Source organism: Podarcis filfolensis (assembly GCF_964270895.1).
Source record: "Podarcis filfolensis genome assembly, chromosome: 1".
In the NCBI taxonomy this organism is placed as follows: domain Eukaryota; kingdom Metazoa; phylum Chordata; class Lepidosauria; order Squamata; family Lacertidae; genus Podarcis; species Podarcis filfolensis.
Window position 1 is genome coordinate 25,858,968 of NC_139604.1, and position 18,063 is coordinate 25,877,030.

Genomic DNA, 18,063 nt, shown 5'->3' on the forward strand with positions numbered 1-18,063 from the left:
ATTCATACCTTGGATACTTGTAATATTTTGCATTGCTTTCAGATGCTAATGAGCGTCTCGCAACCCCCTCCGTCATATCTCTCTGTGACATTCCTCAATCCATTCGTTGGCCATCAAGGAAAAGAAACAAGGAGCTCACAAAGAACTCATAAGCCACTTACTCTCAGCAACTAAGACCATCATAACAAGATATCAGGAGTCAACATGGACCACTGGTCCCAAACTGTGTGGGAAACCACCCTACTAGAGAAGCTAACAAAAAAACTGAAATTAGCATGGTTACAAACAAAGGAGAAGGCCTTCACCCCATTGTGGCTTCCCTTCATTACATACAGAGGCCAACAAGACAATGACCTACCCCCCCCCCCAAGGCATATATATCAGTATGGCTAGTTTGACCCAACAACAGTCCTTCTTGCACACACACAAACAAAGTACACTGCAACCAACCAATGACAACAACCATGCCCTTGGCCCTTTAGTCTCTCACTCCACCAACAAAAATATGATACCTACTTACATGACACTAGCACAAAACAGTGCTCACACAATATGCAAAAGAATGAATGTTTACTATCTCCCCCTTTCAGGGCTGTCTTAAGCTTATGCAGTGCCAGGGTGCAAAGATCTGCCCAGCGCCCCCTCCCCCGGTTGTCAAATCCCAGGTGTGCAGGAGGGCGGAGCCAGCCAGCCGCTTCAGCGTCTCACTGGCTCAGTCGCCCCCAAACTCGTGGCACAGAGCCGCCCGCAGCAGAAGAGTCCACTGTGGCGCTCTGACTGACAGGCGGGCTCTTCCCCGGACTCAACTCTTGGGACCTAGACTCTCGGCCTGGCGCCCCTGAGAGCCCGGCACCTGGGTGCCCTGCACCCCTAGCGGCTATGGGTAAAACGGCCCTGCCCCCTTTTCCCTTTTGCTTCCACTCTCTCCCCAACCCTATACTGTCTATAACAGTAATGTCTCATATTGAACGTAACAGGCCTGTATGAAGGACTCTTTGAATTGAAAACAGGGACACCGTATGTACTTTCGTTAGCCAAGAAAACAATAACAACAACTTCTTTACTCTCAACCCCAGGATTGGCATTTGAGTAAATGACTGTTTTCTTCCCTAAATTGCGGAAATATAGGAACATAGGACAGTGGCTCTTCTAGTTCAGTATTGTCTGCTCGACATTGTCAACATAAAATATGGGTCTTTATCCTTGCTACGTAATAGTTCTGCTATTGCAGGGTTGGGGAGCCTGTTACAAAGTAGACACAAAGCTCTGCAGGCGGCTTTGTATTGGATGCTGCATAGGGTCGTTTCGATCATTAACAGAATTGTGTGCACTGAGGGGAAGGGAAGCAGCCACCATATTAGTATAAAAATATAAGCTTTGGGTGCTTCATACATCTTTAGAGTTTCAAATGGGAAAAGGCAGGGGGAGGAATACTGAATAATTATAAACAACAAGAAGGAACAAGAAATGACTTTTAAAACATCTCTAACCATATTGCTACTCCTCCAGCATAACAATAGGATGCTGGAAAAATAAGATTGCAGGACACAAACCTCAGGTGTCAACTTGTCAACATGTTACATTTAAAGTAGTTATTAAAATCATTATGCCATCAAGTCTCAAAGTTTAGATACTCCAAAGATAGCAACCTGCTTTAATTGCTCACCACTTTTCAGAGAGTGGGGAGGTGGAAGGGGGAAGAGAGAGAGGGAGGGGGGGAAACCTGTTAATACACAAGTTATTCTCAGAGGTTTCCCCCACCCACATCAAAAGGCAATGTGCACATGCCATAGATTCATCAATAAATAAAACCCCAATAGCAAGAGCAGTTGACTAAAATAAATATAATTTGTAGAATCAAATCATAGGCTTTGAATACTGAATGACTAACTGGAGAGATACCTGCCTACCCATTTGCCCACTTTGGAACATAAATTATGACACCAGATAGGAATTTCTGAGAGTTTCCAGAAACACAAAGAAGAAAAAACAACAACAACATGCATGTTGACATGGCTCTGCAGTTCCAATAATGACATTTATATTGTGTTTATCTGGGGAAATTAAGGTAAATGAACATAAACGAGTGCAGTCTAAAACATGTGAAGTGTGCAAAGCTAGTGTTCCTAATCGCCCGACTGGTATGTGTAAGATTAAAAACTAGTCTATGGGGATTGGATAGTAAACTGTTGGAAGGCCAGTGCTAACATCATTATTTATCTGTTCACTGATAGGCAGATCTTCTAACTGGACCTCAGTCATGTAACTGGGGCAAGCTCACATGAGAGCTTGTCGGCTGCTGAGTGTGTGAGTTAAATCCTGCTCTTGTGGCTCCAGGCACCTGCTCCATGCAGCTGTTTGCCTGATTCCTAAAACTGGATAAAGATTGATCCAAGAGTGCCTGCCTGGGTAGAGCATTCCACCAGCAGATATGTGGCCTATAGGAGGAACATTTCATTACCCTCCCTCTCCCTGTACACCCAACTTCACAAGTCTGAAAGGGAAATTATTTTTGTATGGTAGCATTGAGCAATGAATGGGGAGCGGGGGAGTCTCAGGGGAGTACACATATTCCTAAAGCAAGCAAAATCTCTAGCTCCTCGGACCATGAAGGCAATGCACTGCCTCAACACCTAGAGGCAGACTGCTCCTGAATACCAGTTGCTGAAAACCACAAGAGGGAAGTTCTTGTACTCAAGTCCTGCTTATGGGTTTCCACACTGAGGTCCAGTGCCGAGGGCCTTCTGGTGGTTCCCCCACTGCAAGAAGCCAAGCTACAGGGAACCTGGCAGAGGGCCTTCTCGATAGAGGCGCCTGCCCTGTGGAATGCCCTCCCACCAGATGTCAAAGAGAAAAACAACTACCAGACTTTTAGAAGACATCTGAAGGCAGCCCTGTTTAGGGAAGCTTTTAATGTTTAATAGGTTATTGTATTTTAATATTCTGTTGGAAGCCACCTAGAGAGGATGGGGAAACCCATGCAGATGGGCGGGGTATAAATAATAAATTATTATTATTATTATTCCACTGTGAGGACAGGATGCAGAACTGGGTTGGCCTGAGGCCTGATCCAACAGGCTCTTCTTACATACTCTTCTTATGCTGCTTTAGCTGCATTGCAACAGTTGGGGAAGTAGATGGAGTTTGGGAGGCCATGTGGAGTGTGTCTGAAGTTTGTGTACCATTCCAGTGGTCTGTCCCTGTTTTCCACCCCCACCCCCCATTTCTCTGTCTCCCTAACAGTCAGACAACATTTAATGCAATAATGAGCATACTTAGTCTCCATGAACCTCTTTATTTACTGCCCCCTCCATTTTTGCCAGGAAAGGGTTTTAGTGATGTGATATGGAAAGTGAAAGGATGATACTTTTAGATTCAGCTTCCTTTTTTAAAAAAAAAATTAAAGTAATCCTATGTATCAAAGCTTTGCAAAGTTTTAGTTTCAGCTTCCTATGATAAGTACAATTAAGTACATCTTTAAGATTTTTTTTTAATATGACGTTATTGAGATGCCTCTTCTGAAAACCATTCAGGTGGATTGCTTTCTTTTAGTTCTCTGTGTGTACATGAGTGCACCTTCAGTAATTTTCCACCAGTACACACCAAGTCAATTGCTTTAATTTATTATTTATAATTGTTATAATTATTAATAATAATATCAGAATAATGACTATGCAACTTGAAAACATGAACGTTATAAAGATGTAGACTGTCTGTCAATGATACACATTAACCAAATGTCTCCTCGGGGCTCAAAGGATTCCTGTAAGAAAGCTGATAACTCAGCTGACTGGCCACTTACCATGTGCGCAGAGACCATTCAGAAAAAAAGATGTAGAGAGCACCTCCATTATTAAAGTCTTGCTATGTGTGTTTGTTATTGTCAGCAGCTCCTCTTGGTAGGCTGCTGGTTCCACAGAGGAACAACATTAAGACAAAAATCTGTAGGGAAGTGATGAATTGCTACACCGATGGAAACAATTTAGTACTCATTGATAGTCCACGAAGAGACTGGGTGAACTCGCTAAAGTGACTCTGTATCTTAGACTCAAACTCTGCTTTGCAATGCCCATCTTGTGAATGTGAAAGCCATTCAGCTAAGAAAACAGAGTGCTTAATGAGGCACAATATAATGACATGAAAGGATACAGGGCACTCAACTCCACCCAAATCAGAACGGAAAATTCCAAGTACAGGGATACCTTGGTTTACAACCATAATCCGTTCTGGAGATCTGGTTGTAAACCAAAACAGGTTGTAACCCAAGGTGCGCTTTCGCCAGTGGGGCCTCCCCCCAAAAAATTGGTTGTAATAATAATAAAAAAGGGTTGTAATCCCCCCCAAAAAAGGGACACACACTTCAGGGTTTGACGTGGTTGCAATCCAAAACGGTTGCAAACCAAGGTACCACTGTATGGTACTTTTACATGTCAGTTTTCAGGCCTGATCAGTCATGTTTCCATAAGTTTTTATTTCCTAAGAGAGAGAGAAATTATTGACCACAGCAGAGCTGCTTTCTTCTCTTAGCCTAATGAAGTTTTTGAAAAATAGACCATTTCTATCTGTTTGATTGGGCAAAAGGGAAATTATTTTAGAATTCCATACCAGAACTCAAAATTTTATTTTACACTGAAATTAAGTGTTCTAGACTGCTTATCTCAGCCTTGAGGGAAGGGGCTTGACAGAGGCAGAACTCAATGGTTGGTGCCTGGTTGAATTTGTAAATTCTTGGACAGAATTGGGTAGGTATCAAAAAGACTTTGTCGGACTGGCTCTTAAATTTGCTTCCTTTTTGGACTCTGGTGACTTGACAGAATATCTTCTATTGTACAAACTGCGCCCCTTAAAGCTACATTGTGGCTTGGCAATGAATAATTTAATGAATCTGCCTGAAGATGTGTTGTTGGCTAGTGCTGGCTGTACATAATATTAAGCTTACAACATACTGGCAGTGGGACATAACCTTCAGTTTGACATCTCTCTGTATTTACAGCAGCTGAGGGTATCTTGGTCCCTAAGTTTGCACCTATTGGAGCAACTACTTCTAGCTCATAAATGTGTTGCCCTCCCACATTCTAGAGGGATTATACTGGTACACCTTTGAGTAGGTAGGAACACTTTCTGCACATTGATTTAAGAGGACAAATGGACAAATAATACTTGCATGGATTTAAGATCTCTTTAGGCACTCTTTAAGAATTTCAGTGAACCCAAGGTGGAGGAATAAGTGTGTTAGCTCCACCCCTCATCGCCGGTTGAATCATCTTTCATATGTTGGAGGACCATCTTCTGAAGCAGGCAGCTTCATGGTGATCTATGCGTACAGAAGACTGCTTGCTTCAGACACCTGCCCTCCAACTTGTATGGAGTGATGAGGAAATATGAGGTGGAGCTAGCTCTCTGCACATCTTTCCTGAACAAGGCTAGGGGATGCCTAAAGAGAGATTTAGAAGAATATATTTTATCTTAAGAGAAGACTGTTTTATTTCAGCCCTTAAAAAAAATATCACCTTTTTTGGTAAGTCGCTTTTCAGGTCTTACAATACAACCACAGACAGTTTTGTGGGAAATGATTTTTAGCTTCTAACAGCTACTTAGATGCACATTAAAACAATTTACATCTCCTTGCCCTAATACCTTCCTGTCTCTAATTTTAATTTAGTGTGTACGCTCTTTCACAGCCTGCGCTTTAACTGTACTGTGTAAGAATAATTATTGCACCCCGCCTTGTCCTCTTTCTATGTGTGTGTCCTTAGGGGGTGGGTTATGGCGGCAGTTATGGTGCCATAAACAAATTGATTAGAACCAGAAATGAAATTGCCAGGGGAGGGAAGTGTTTTGTTTATTGGAAAAGGCAGAATGTGCCTGCTTGCAAATATTTAACCAATTTGGGAGAGAAAATGTTGCAGGAAAGCTTCCTGAAAGGTAAATGAATCTCTATTTTAGTGCACCATTCTCATTACCTTTAAGATTGAACATGAAAGGTCAGCAATGAAAGACTCATATTTGGTAAATTTTGTACTACAAGGTGCCATTTAAAATAAAAGCAAAGCTTTAACCCCCAATAAAGGGTGGTGACAACAATCACCTGAATACTGACACGTTCTTCTCTGCAATATTGTACTATAAACAGGAATGCTGGCTTTGCCCATATCATGATAGTCAGAGGTGGTAGAAGGAGCATTGGTAGGGCTCTCTGTGAAGACCAGATGACTCCACACAAGCCAGGTCTACCCCAAGCAACCTCAAGGATGCTCAGGTGGTGCCATGGTAAAGCACTAGACGCAACACAGGAGGAACTGGTTGACTGTATCAGCAGCTGAAACTCATGCTTCCTGTCATGTAATTTCTTACATTTATATACCACTTTTATCTTCCAAGAAGCTCAAAGTAGTGCATGTGGTTCTCTTCCTCCTCCCCCATTTGATCCTCACAACAACCCTGTGAGGTAGGAAAGGTTAAGAGTTTTTGAAATTGCTAACCCTAGGGCAAGTGCAGTAATATTTGGCTGGTCTATGATATAACACGTGGAGGGCTATTTTTCTAGAAAACATGGTGCTGGAACTCACCATGAATGCCTCTCTTGTTCTCTTATAATGACAATAGTGTCCACCTGAGAGGTGGCTTGACTGCATCTAGCACAATATTTAGGCAGATGTTTAGGTTCCTACACTATGGGGTGGAGTAGAGGTTTCTAAGGAATCCTAAGGGAAGCTCTAAAAGAGGAAGTTGTTTTCCTGTTTTTAAATATATCTTTCATGCAATTTCTCAAGGTGGCTCCGACAGATCACTACATTGTCTTGAATTTACACCTATTAAATATCAATAATAATGATGGTGGTGGTGGTGATGATGATGATGGTGGTTCTTGTTTTCGTTTTTTGAAAGTTCTTCATGGTTCACTAAAGGAAGAGTGTATTTTTCCTACAAAGTTGTGGACATGCAGATTAGACACCTCTTATAGCGGGGTGGTCAACCTGTGGCCCTCTGACAACTGTCATCATCCTTGACCATTGGCCATTCTTGCTGGGACTGATGAGGGCTTGGCGTCTAAAGGAATCAAGCATTGAAAAAGAATTAAGCCAGTGAAGAAGCAAGGTTCTGCAGGGCAGCCAGAGATGTCAGCATTGATTTTCTGTCTGACCTTTAGTTCTTGCTGTTGTTCGTAAGAAGATTTAGTTTGTAACAAATTAAAGACGCCATGGGATAAACTGCTGAGTCAGAGTGCTAACACAAAATGCTCACGGTGAGCATGTTTTTCATATCTGCCATGATGAAAAAAAGCCAACAGGAATATGATCAGTAGGCAGTCAAGAAAATGCTATTTTAATTAAGGAGCTGCCCATGGAAACAGTGATAATTTTAGACCAAATTAAATCGATTCCTTCTTGCTTTGTGTGAAACTATTCAAAGGGCACTTTGAGATTTCAGATGTATCTTGCAAGATAAATATTGCAACTAAAATCCTAGAATTCTACTGTGGGATGGCTGCCATTCAAGTCTGGCTTGCACTGAAATTGAATTTCAGCCATGTTGTGATCTGCCAATTATGTGGGCTGAACAGTGGTGAGTCAAACTCAGACCAGCTTCTGTGCATGTCAGTTTGGTTGTCAGAGACTTTAAAGAAGAGCACAAACTTTTCAGTGGGGTGTAAGGATCCCACTGAAAAATGAAATCTCTCTCGCCATTTTCTCTTTCTTCACACTTGGCCATTTTTACACACCAGATACACATAGAGAGAAGGGCACTTTAAAATGCTTCTCTGTATTATAATCCCACACCACTGGGGAATTGACCACATGGGCATGATTAATTCCATGGGACCTTGGGACCCGCCACCCTGGCAAGAAATCAATCAGGTTGGGGGGCGGGATCTCACCATGTGACTGTTTTGATTGAGCACCTCTCAATTGTGACCTCAGGCAATCTCTATAACCCTCACTCACATTCCAGATCACCGTGGGTGATATCAGGGCACTAGTTCCTTTGGCAATCATAATTCATATACTGACTTTGTCAGCAGGGACTGAAAAAGTAATGTGGGCAACGGTAATCCTGGTCTTAAAAAATGGCAAGCTAGAATTCCTTTATTGGGCATACAATTCTGGCATGGGGAGGAATTTGGATGGAAGCATTCTTTGTACAAAACCATGTAGAATCCTAAACATGTCCTTGTACTTTTGCATCTACAAGCATAGCCCACATTTGAAAGCTCAACCCATCTCACCAAGACATCACGTACTTGTGTGTATATCAGCCTTCAGTGTTTTTGATAAAGTGACCTTTGGAGAGAACTTTTAACATTTTCACAGATTCAGCCGTTTCATAGATTAAATCATTAACACATTTGCTTCAGATCTTGTGAAGTCACAGCTCGCTACTAAGGAACTGCCTTTAGGAAGTAATCTGGCTGTCAGACTGTGTGTATGTGTGTGGGGGGGGGAATTCATCAGATTGAAGCCTTTGGTGGTCTCAATGGCTAAAAAGTTTCACTGGCTATCCCTCCCCGAATGCGCTGCTTTTCCAGTCAGATATAAAAATCCTTGTAAAACTCAGTACACAGATTGTAAAAGCAGTCTGAGATTTTGAGAAATAAAAACTGTTTATTCAGTATAGCCATAAATACAAATAAAAAAGGAGAAACACATTTTATAAGTCACAAAATTGGCTTGATGCAAAGCATCGGTTTGCCTCTCCACATTTTAGGGAACCTAGGAAAATAAAAACAGTTAGGGCCAGCCCTATCATTGAGGAAAGGGAGCCAGCTGCTTCAGACAGCTGATATTGAGTGTCATGAAAGGCAGCATATTGCTAGATATGTTACATGTTATTATTGTATTTTTATGCCCAGAGAGCAACACTTGCAGGATCAATTTTTTATTACAGTAGGGATATGTGAAGCTGTCAGTGGTGGCTGGTAGGATGGAAAGCATGGAAGACAACAGTAGGTGGAGCCAAAATATTTTTAAAATATGGCAACCCTAACTTATTCTAGAAACATAACATTTTTTCACAACCCCAGAAAACAATTTGGGTATTTGATATAACTAAGTTATTTACTGTCAATAACTAAGTTATTTACTGTCAGATACATTATCAGGAGTATCTGGCAGAGTTCAGCTCTTGCAGCCAAGGGCAATGGAGTGTTTAAAATCTGAGAAGTCACTACCTAGGCCAAAAATACTTCAGAAGTCTAGTCAGGAGGAGGATGAAGTCCCATGGGAATTCCATAAGCCTCTAAATTTTAGCAAGTAGAAAGGAAGTATGTACAAGGATGGGACATGGAGTGAACGGAGATGGGGGAGATTTCACCTAAACTGGAATTCAGCAATTGAAAAGTGTGTGCGCGCACGTGTAACTTGTGTAACTTTCCCATATGAGAGATTTCGTGGCAAGCCAAAAGTGTTGAGATAAGACTAGTAAAATTTCTCAAGTACATTTCATGCATCAGTTGGGTTTTTGGTATTGGAGCTTAGGGCCTGTGTTTGGATGTGTGGGTTGGCTGAGAGTCATTATGATTGGACACTTGAGAACTCTTGTATGCCCAGCTGAGTTTTGTGAGAACCCTACAACAGCCTCCCTCTGTACCTGACTGTGAGGGGAGTCCAAAGTTCTCTCCAGGAGAAACAGAAGACGATGCTGTATGCAAAAAGACATGTACACGTGCACTAGACTCATACTGGTGTGCCCACGGAAGGCCTCGTTTGCACCTGAGGGACTTTTTGGAGTAATCGATGAACTTAAAATTCATCTTGAACTTGTTCTCCACAGAATAACCAAATTTATTTGAAAGAAAATGTATTCTTCACAACAAGGGAGGAAGGATGTTAGGACTCATGGGCAATAAACTAAAATATGCTTCTTGAAGTGTCTTTTTGAACTTCCCTCTTGTGCTTAGAAGAAAAAGGAAAGAAAAGAAGGCAAAGCAGCAGATAGAAGCAAGTCTCTGTACAATTATTTGAGACCTCCCCAATTGGGAGGCATCTTTTTGGTGACTTGATCTTTAAGTACTTATAGCATATAACTTCATCATGCATAAAGCAGGACTAGTGGTGAGATTTCCTAGGGAAATAACAGGACAGAAGAAAGATGGTAAATTTCCATTAAAAGGCTTAATAGATTGGAGAGCTATTGTCAAATGGAAACTGAGGTAGAGCAATGGGTTTTAGAGAAACATCTCTACAGAAGGGGGTGGAGAATCACTAAGCCTTCTCTTTGGATTTCAACCAGCATCTGTTTGAATACATATAATTTTAAATTCTAAAGTGTTTTATTCATAATAGGTATTTACTTTCATTCAGGGTACATTTCTGGAACATCTCAACAGGACGAATAAGTAAGATGCACTTTCTGCAGCCACTGATTGTATTTAATTATTTTTAAAAAACAAAAAAACCCAGCTTAAAAGATATGTATTTGAAAGGAAATCAGTTTGTAGATTGTAATGAATCTCAGGGGGAATGAAAAATAAATGACTTAAGTATACATAATAATGTTTGACAAGCTCTGTCATGATTGCCATTTTTTTTCATTTCACTTGTAGAAAATACTAATTAAAGTGAAAAAGAAGAAGCCAAGGGGAAATGTGGCTTCTTTAAATAGGCACAAATTGGGGGAGTAGGTGGCGAAAAGATATAATTTGGGGAAGTAAGATACCGATTTGCAAAAAAAATAAAATATAAAAATTAAAGTGCCCATAATTCTTCCAAAGCTAACTCTAAGTCTCCCTGATTTGAATGAGACAGTTATATTTGTGCATAATTCTGCCATTTAAATAAATGGTAGTTCCAAATGCTTAGGTTTGGCTGGATGGAACATGACCAACAGGATGAGAATATATAACAGAGTTGATTTGCTCTACAAATATTTCCTCAAATGGCCATTTGGACATGGCATTAAGGCAGTGGTTTCCAGGGGCGCTGGAGCTAAAAGCCCATGCACTCTAAGGTTCCTCCTAATAGGACTGGCCCCATAGACAGACTTTGCATAGTCACATTCTGTTCCTCTGTTTGGGAGAGAGCTGTAGCTCAGTGATAGACCATATGGTTTACTTGTGGAAGACCCCAGGTTCTAACAATGACATTTCCAAGGACTGAGAAATATTCCTGTTTGGAAACCAATGGCGAGCTCATTCTTGGAGCGTGGATCCTTGTGCAACTAAAATGCCACAACCCACAGACAAGCGGGAGGATCCACTTGGCTCACAGAAACCCAGAGAATTCATTAGGATTCGCCTAACGAGCCCTGTCAGCAGAAGCCCTGTGCAAGGACTTCCAGCTGTACACAACTGATTGTGATTCCCCACAGCTGATTGATATCTAAGCATGTTCAGCTGGCATGGAATGCTAGCTGACTGACAGCAGAGGAAAGTGAAACCTGTCTGTATGTGTGGGGAGGGAGAGAATGGAGTGGAATGGAGTGGAATGCAGTATTCTGCAAATGGGCATGGTTGGTGAGCTGACTGAAACTCTGAACAGGAACCCACCACAGTGCAACATTTTGCAGATCCTATTTGTATGTCCCCAAACACCTGCAACCCGAGGCTACACAATACGGAGAAAGATCAGTTGTGGTGGGCAAGCTGTCTTTTTGAGTGTTTTATCTACTGTTGCTGATATCATTGAGGACATCCAGGAGGTTCCATTAATACCACAGTCAATAATGCTGCTTCTCTATCACAATGCAGTACAAATCCTCTGCAAGTCATAACCAGTAGACTGTCTCATGAACCTGCTGAGGTTAATTTTTGACTAACTATATTGTTCTCCCACAGTTTAAGGTAACTTACATCAAACCAGGAGACACCAGAATGCCCAATTTTATTCATCCATAAGCCAAATATGCTTAGTAAATAATAATAATGTGCTTTGCAAAATCCTGGTCATATTCTGTGAAATGATAAGAGCAAGAAAAGGTCTGCAAGAGCTCGTTGATATCATCTGGTATTTGCACGCTCATATGCAATAATATTATCCCTTTGATTTAGCTCTTCCGTTTTAAAGTACCAGAAGAGCATCATAAATAATAAATAATAACCATATCTCCATGCAAAACTGCTTGCCTAACATTTAAAAACTTAATCAAGCGATTTTATGGGACTCCTTTTTCCCTTTCTAAAAAAAGTCATTTTGCAGTAGCAAATACTTAACTCATGTAGAACACACAGAAGACTGTAGTAAAGCAGCCATTCCATCACAAGCATGGCAGGATTTAGTGGCGCCTTAAAATGACTGGACTGGTTTTTTCCATTGACATACATCAGTTTCAGGTTTTGCTTCAGGACAATTTTCCAGCTGCACAGTTATGGTGTGCATTTAGGTGTGTGTGTGTGTGTGTGTGTGTGTGTGTGTGTGTGTACAGTTGCCTGTGAAGAAAATGGGGAATTTATTACAAAACACATTGCAGAAGGCAGCGATCACTGTTTGTGGGAGACGGCAATGTTCAGCACTGAAAATAATATTTAGGAACAGATGAAATTATCACCTACTAGGTCAGTTTTGTCCATGGAGCCCATTCTTGTCTTCTCTGTCTGGTAGCAGCTCTCTTGGAACTCAGTTCGAGGTCCTTCCATCCTGTCTGATGGATGGAAGAGGTTTCAAGAAGAGGTTCCAGGGACTGAATCTGGGACTTCCTGCATGAGGAGTCATGACCCCTCCTATACTTTATGCCAGAAGGAAGACAAAAACAGCCACTCGTCACTGAGAAATATGGAGAACGGTTTCTAGGGATTTCAACAGTCTTATCAAAATGCTTTAGGATTCCTGTGTAGCTCCTCACATCTCACACCTGAGATGCACTCTGAATTTCAATTGAGGCAAAATTGGCCAGAAGATGCAGAAAACCCCCTGCTAGTCTTAAGGAATCCTCAACATTCCTCAGAGGTTTTGCTTGAGTAGGAATCCTCACATTTATTCAGGATTTAGGCTAGCTATGCAAAGAGAGGCCTGTGAGGGTCCTTTGAGATGGGAAGAAAATGGGGACTTAATAGATCAATACATAGTAGCCTGTCTAAGAACTGTCAATTGCCAGTAGGAAGGGCTGGGGAATGTATTTGAAAGCCTGGAGAGCCACACTGCCCATCAGTATTGACAGCCTTGAGCTTGATGGACCAATGGTCTGTCTCAGTATAAGTCAGGTGCTGCCCAGCATTTGCATCCAATCAATGCATGTATCACCATTGCCTTGTTGTTGTTGTTTAGTCGTTTAGTCGTGTCCGACTCTTTGTGACCCCATGGACCAGAGCACGCCAGGCACTCCTGTCTTCCACTGCCTCCCACACTTTGGTCAAACTCATGCTAGTAGCTTCGAGAACACTTTACAACCATCTCGTCCTCTGTCGTCCCCTTTCCCAACATCAGGGTTTTTTCCAGGGAGTCTTCTCTTCTCATGAGATGGCCAAAGTATTGGAGCCTCAGCTTCACGATCTGTCCTTCCAGTGAGCACTCAGGGCTGATTTCCTTAAGAATGGATAGGTTTGATCTTCTTGCAGTCCATGGGACCCTCAAGAGTCTCCTCCAGCACCATAATTCAAAAGCATCAATTCTTCAGCTCTAAAATTAGGAAAAGTTAAATGTGGCATGTAAAGGGAGAAAGCCAAGGAACACTTTATACCATGGGTAGGCAAACTAAGGCCTGAGGGCCGGCTCAGGCCAAATCGCCCTCTTAAATCCAGCCCATGGACGGTCCAGGAATCAGCATGTTTTTACATGAATAGAACATGTCCTTTTATTTAAAATGCATCTCTGGGTTATTTGTGGAGCCTGCCTGGTGTTTTTACATGAGTAGAATGTGTGCTTTTATTTAAAATACATCTCTGGGTTATTTGTGGGGCATAGGAATTTGTTCATTTCCCCCAAAAAATCTAGTCTGGCCCCCCACAAGGTCTAAGGGACAGTGGACTGGCCCCCTGCTGAAAAAGTTTGCTGCCCCCTGCTTTATACTGTATATGCTACTGAGGCCACAGTAAGTGGCAGTCTTTCTTTCATCACTGGCTGATTCAACCCCAGCAAAAAGCATGGCCTGTGCCAGGGATGGCGGCACTTTTGACCCTCCAGATATTGTTGGATTCCAACTCCCATCAGCCGCAGCCGACATGTCAGGGTTGAAGGGAGTTGTAGTTCACCGACAACAGATTGCCTATCCCCAAACTATGGCCATTTTTAAAAATAAATAATTATTCAGTTGTAGCCTGAAAATAATTATTCAGTTGTAGAATCATCCTCCTACATATTTATTCCCTTCCCCCTTTTTATTCCTAATATTCAAGCAGCAATTTGTTTATTACTGTTTACTGAAAACAGCCCTGTAACCAAATTAAATGACTGTCTTAATTTCCATATGTGCTCTGCTGAAATGTATTTATGCTCTGAAGGTTTTGACCACACAAATGTGTGTGTCGTCGTCATCGCCCCCCCACCACAGATAGAAATTAACATTTACATAGCCGTAAGCAAGATAAATATTCATTTTATTTATTTCCTTTTCCATAAGATTAAAAGACATGTTTCCTTAGCCCTAGAGGTAGCTGTCAGTTGGAAGTGCAAATTGGAGTGTGCAAAAATGTTATGCTCCTCTGCTGATAAAGCAAGTAAGAGCAAGCTTTTAGTTACAGGTTGACAAATTTGATTAACTTACCCAGTACAAAAAACCAACAACCCATCCCTCATATTTGTAATGTTGGAATAACAACTAAGAATCCTTACTCTTCCTCTCTACAGGATTATGCTGAAAAGGAGAATACAATCGCCAAGGCTCTGGAAGACCTTAAAGCCAACTTCTATTGTGAACTTTGTGATAAACAATACTATAAGCATCAAGAGTTTGACAATCACATCAACTCCTATGACCACGCTCACAAACAGGTAAGTGCCTGCATTATCATGACTGCCAAAATGATGTAAATAGCAAAGGTATTTCGCCCCCCCTGCTGTTTTGTGCTTGAAACCCTAGTTTGAAAATGAAAGACCTGTGGTTATAACAAGTGCACACCATTTTGAAGAAAGAGGGTACTAACAGACTGTCACTATTCGGGGTTGGATTCTATCACATACCAGCAAAGCCTTTCCTCCTCCCAGGAGGGGAGGGGTTGTGAGCGGGAGACGATTCCCGTGGCATGCAGGGGGCGCTCCGCCCCCTGCTTCAACTCCAGGGCTGGCGCCACGCCCCTCCCCGGTTGGGCACCCAATAGGGAAGCTCGGTGGGGCGGGGCTTGCTGCTCCAACGCAGCCGCACCAGCCATCCCCACCATTGCACACACATTTTCTTTGAGTCATCTTTCAGATTGGGGAAACAACATATGGCTGGCTAACATATCCAATAGTCTTAGGGATTGGTTGCAGCTGTGAGGGTATTGGCGGCGAGCCTTTTGGTTCGGGTGGCGGTTAGGCATTGGAATGTGTTGTTGGTGTTTTGGGGGGCAAGGTGTGGCCATCGCCTTCCCCGACAATTTTTGGTATTCCGCTAAAGGAATCCGGCAGTCGTGGATCCTGGCTGATGCCTGTGTGGCGGGGGGCCATGGTACGGCCCTCGGTGACATCAGGAAGAGAGCCTATAGTTGGATTAGCATCAACAGGCTTCCCCTGCTGGTGGTTAACCCCTCCTCAGACTCACCCCTCTACGAGTGGGTGGAGTCTAATGTTCCGTGGTCCAGTGCCTAAGCCAATACCTTCTCACATGCTGTAGTCAATAAAGTTGTGGCCTTTACCTTACCCATTAACCTTACATTCTGTGTCCACGTGTCTTTATTCCCCAAGCGGGGATCGGGTCCTCGAATCACAAATTCAGGCTGCAGAATTATAGGACGCATTTGCACCATATATTTAAAGCACTGTGGCACCACCTTCAACAGTCATGGCTTCCCACAAGGAATCCTGGGAAGTGTCATTTGTTAAAGGTGCTGAGAGTGGTAAACAGAGACCCCTTCAATTCCGCTTTGCAAGGAACTCTGGGAATTGTAGCCATGTGAGGGGAATAGGGGTCTCTTGACCCCTTAACAAACTGCAGGTCTCCAGATTTGCATGGGGGGGGGAGTCACGACTGTTTAAAGTGGTTTAATAGTGTTTTATATGTATTGTGTGGATGTGACCATAGAGTCTTGATCAACAAGCCTGCTTCTTGCAAAAGATCTGACTTTTTGAGATAAGGAAAGTGACAGTGGAATTCATTGGAAAGTGTGGGACAACACCTTTTGACGTTATCTAATCACTTGTTGGTGTTCTGCTGTTTTATTATATTTTATTGTGTTTGGCTACTATCTTATATTTGCCTACCTGGGGGTCAGCCCCTTGGAAATCAGCCAGACCTACCTTTGAGTAAACATGTACACAACTGCACTGTTTCCCCCCCTATATTATTAGGCACTTTAAAATGTTGCTAAAAGTTGGGATGGAAATCATAAAATTAATTTCCGTAATTAAAATTTATTTCTCTATTATAAAACTTTCCAGCACTGGCGTCTTTGAGATTCTGAAGGATGTGTGAAAACTCACAATTTAATAAACAAGCATGACTACTAATGGTTCCTTCTTTAATATTTTATTCCCTGTTTCTGATGCACCAGAACCAAAATAGCTTCAGAAGATTAGCAAGGGTTTCTTTCACTCTCAGCCCCATCAATTAAAATTTGCCTTCACTGATTAATATTGGACTCCTAACCAATTAATCAACTAAAGCGTTAATGGATTAATCTGCTGATTAAAGCTTGCAAGGCTCCATATGAGTGATTACATCCTCGGTGCTCTCCTGATTTGATTTCTTATCAATTACATCCACAGTAATTGCGGATGGCCTGAATGTACATGCTTGCCTTGTATAGACAGCTGTTGTCATGTTGACCCCAAGATTGGAGAATATAAGACATATAAAATAGTTAAGGTATTTTTTTTTTAGATGTTTGTGTTTTATTTGTATGCAAGCTTTTAACTTGTGCAATGACAAAACCCCTGAATTAAGTTTATGTTAACAAACCAGGCCAGTCTAGTGATTGCTGAGTGTAGGTTATTAGGGGGACAAAGACTGGTGATGAGTAATCAAAAGATGAGTCAGCAGGACACCCAGTGCCAGACAGCAATGGGAGGGATGGAGCCCCTTCTTCTAAGTGGTTTTAGGGGTTTATGATTTCAGTTTGGGTGATGTAGGTTGGGGAGGGGGGATCCTTTTCAGTCTGTTAGCGGCAACAAGGAAGAAGAAATGGGGGTCAGGGGACCATGTGATAGCTGACTGTGATAACCTAAAGAGACAGAGAGCATGGCTGATTTCTCTGTTCTGAGACCCAAGCTTGCTGTGCCTATGAGAGAAGCAAGAGACCCTATTGGAATCTGAATGCTCTGAACTCTCTCAATCTAGATTCAGGCTGTAAATATGCATTAATAAACCATATATCATAAAAACACCACAGTCCCCGCTGTGCCTCATTGTTCCAAAAGTAAACATGAACCCTGTTTCATGCATGCCCGGTACCCTTGGAATCTCACATCCTTCAGAGATTGGGGTGGCACATAGCAATACAGTGGTACCTCGGGTTACATACGCTTCAGGTTACATACGCTTCAGGTTACAGACTCTGCTAACCCAGAAATAGTGCTTCAGGTTAAGAACTTTGCTTCAGGATAAGAATAGAAATCATGCTCTGGCGGCGCAGCAGCAGCAGGAGGCCCCATTAGCTAAAGTGGTGCTTCAGGTTAAGAACAGTTTCAGGTTAAGAACGGACCTCCGGAACGAATTAAGTACTTAACCCGAGGTACCACTGTACACTAAAATTGGTTTCTTCCAAATGCTACAGGATGCAATTCTAAGGACACTTACCTGGGAATTCTGAGTGCACATACTTAAATGTTTTGGGTTGGTTTTTTTTTAAGTCTAGCTCATAATAATGTTTGGCACATTGTCCTCTAATGGGATCACAAGATCTGAGCTGAGAGTTCAAACTCATGACACTTCAATTCAAAACTGAGGGTGGTGAATAGTGAACAGTTAAACCTCTTTTGGATGGGACTGCATTTTCCCTAAAGCAGGAGTGGAGTACCCGTGACACTTCCATTGTTCCTGGATTACAAATCCCATCAT

The 18,063-nt window shown here is 42.1% G+C and overlaps 1 protein-coding gene across 2 annotated transcripts in view; it reads left to right on the forward strand.

The window, feature by feature from the left end:
• The window catches only part of ZNF804A (zinc finger protein 804A), a 241,392-nt gene that overhangs the window by 139,683 nt on the left and 83,646 nt on the right, over nt 1-18,063 (forward strand). For both annotated transcript variants that reach the window (XR_014551342.1, XM_083626623.1), the window contains exon 2: nt 14,718-14,861. Coding sequence is in view for 1 of the 2 variants with exons in the window: in XM_083626623.1 (XP_083482749.1) it covers nt 14,718-14,861 (144 nt within the window). In the remaining variant the exon portion in view is untranslated. The remainder of the gene's footprint in view (nt 1-14,717; nt 14,862-18,063) is intronic.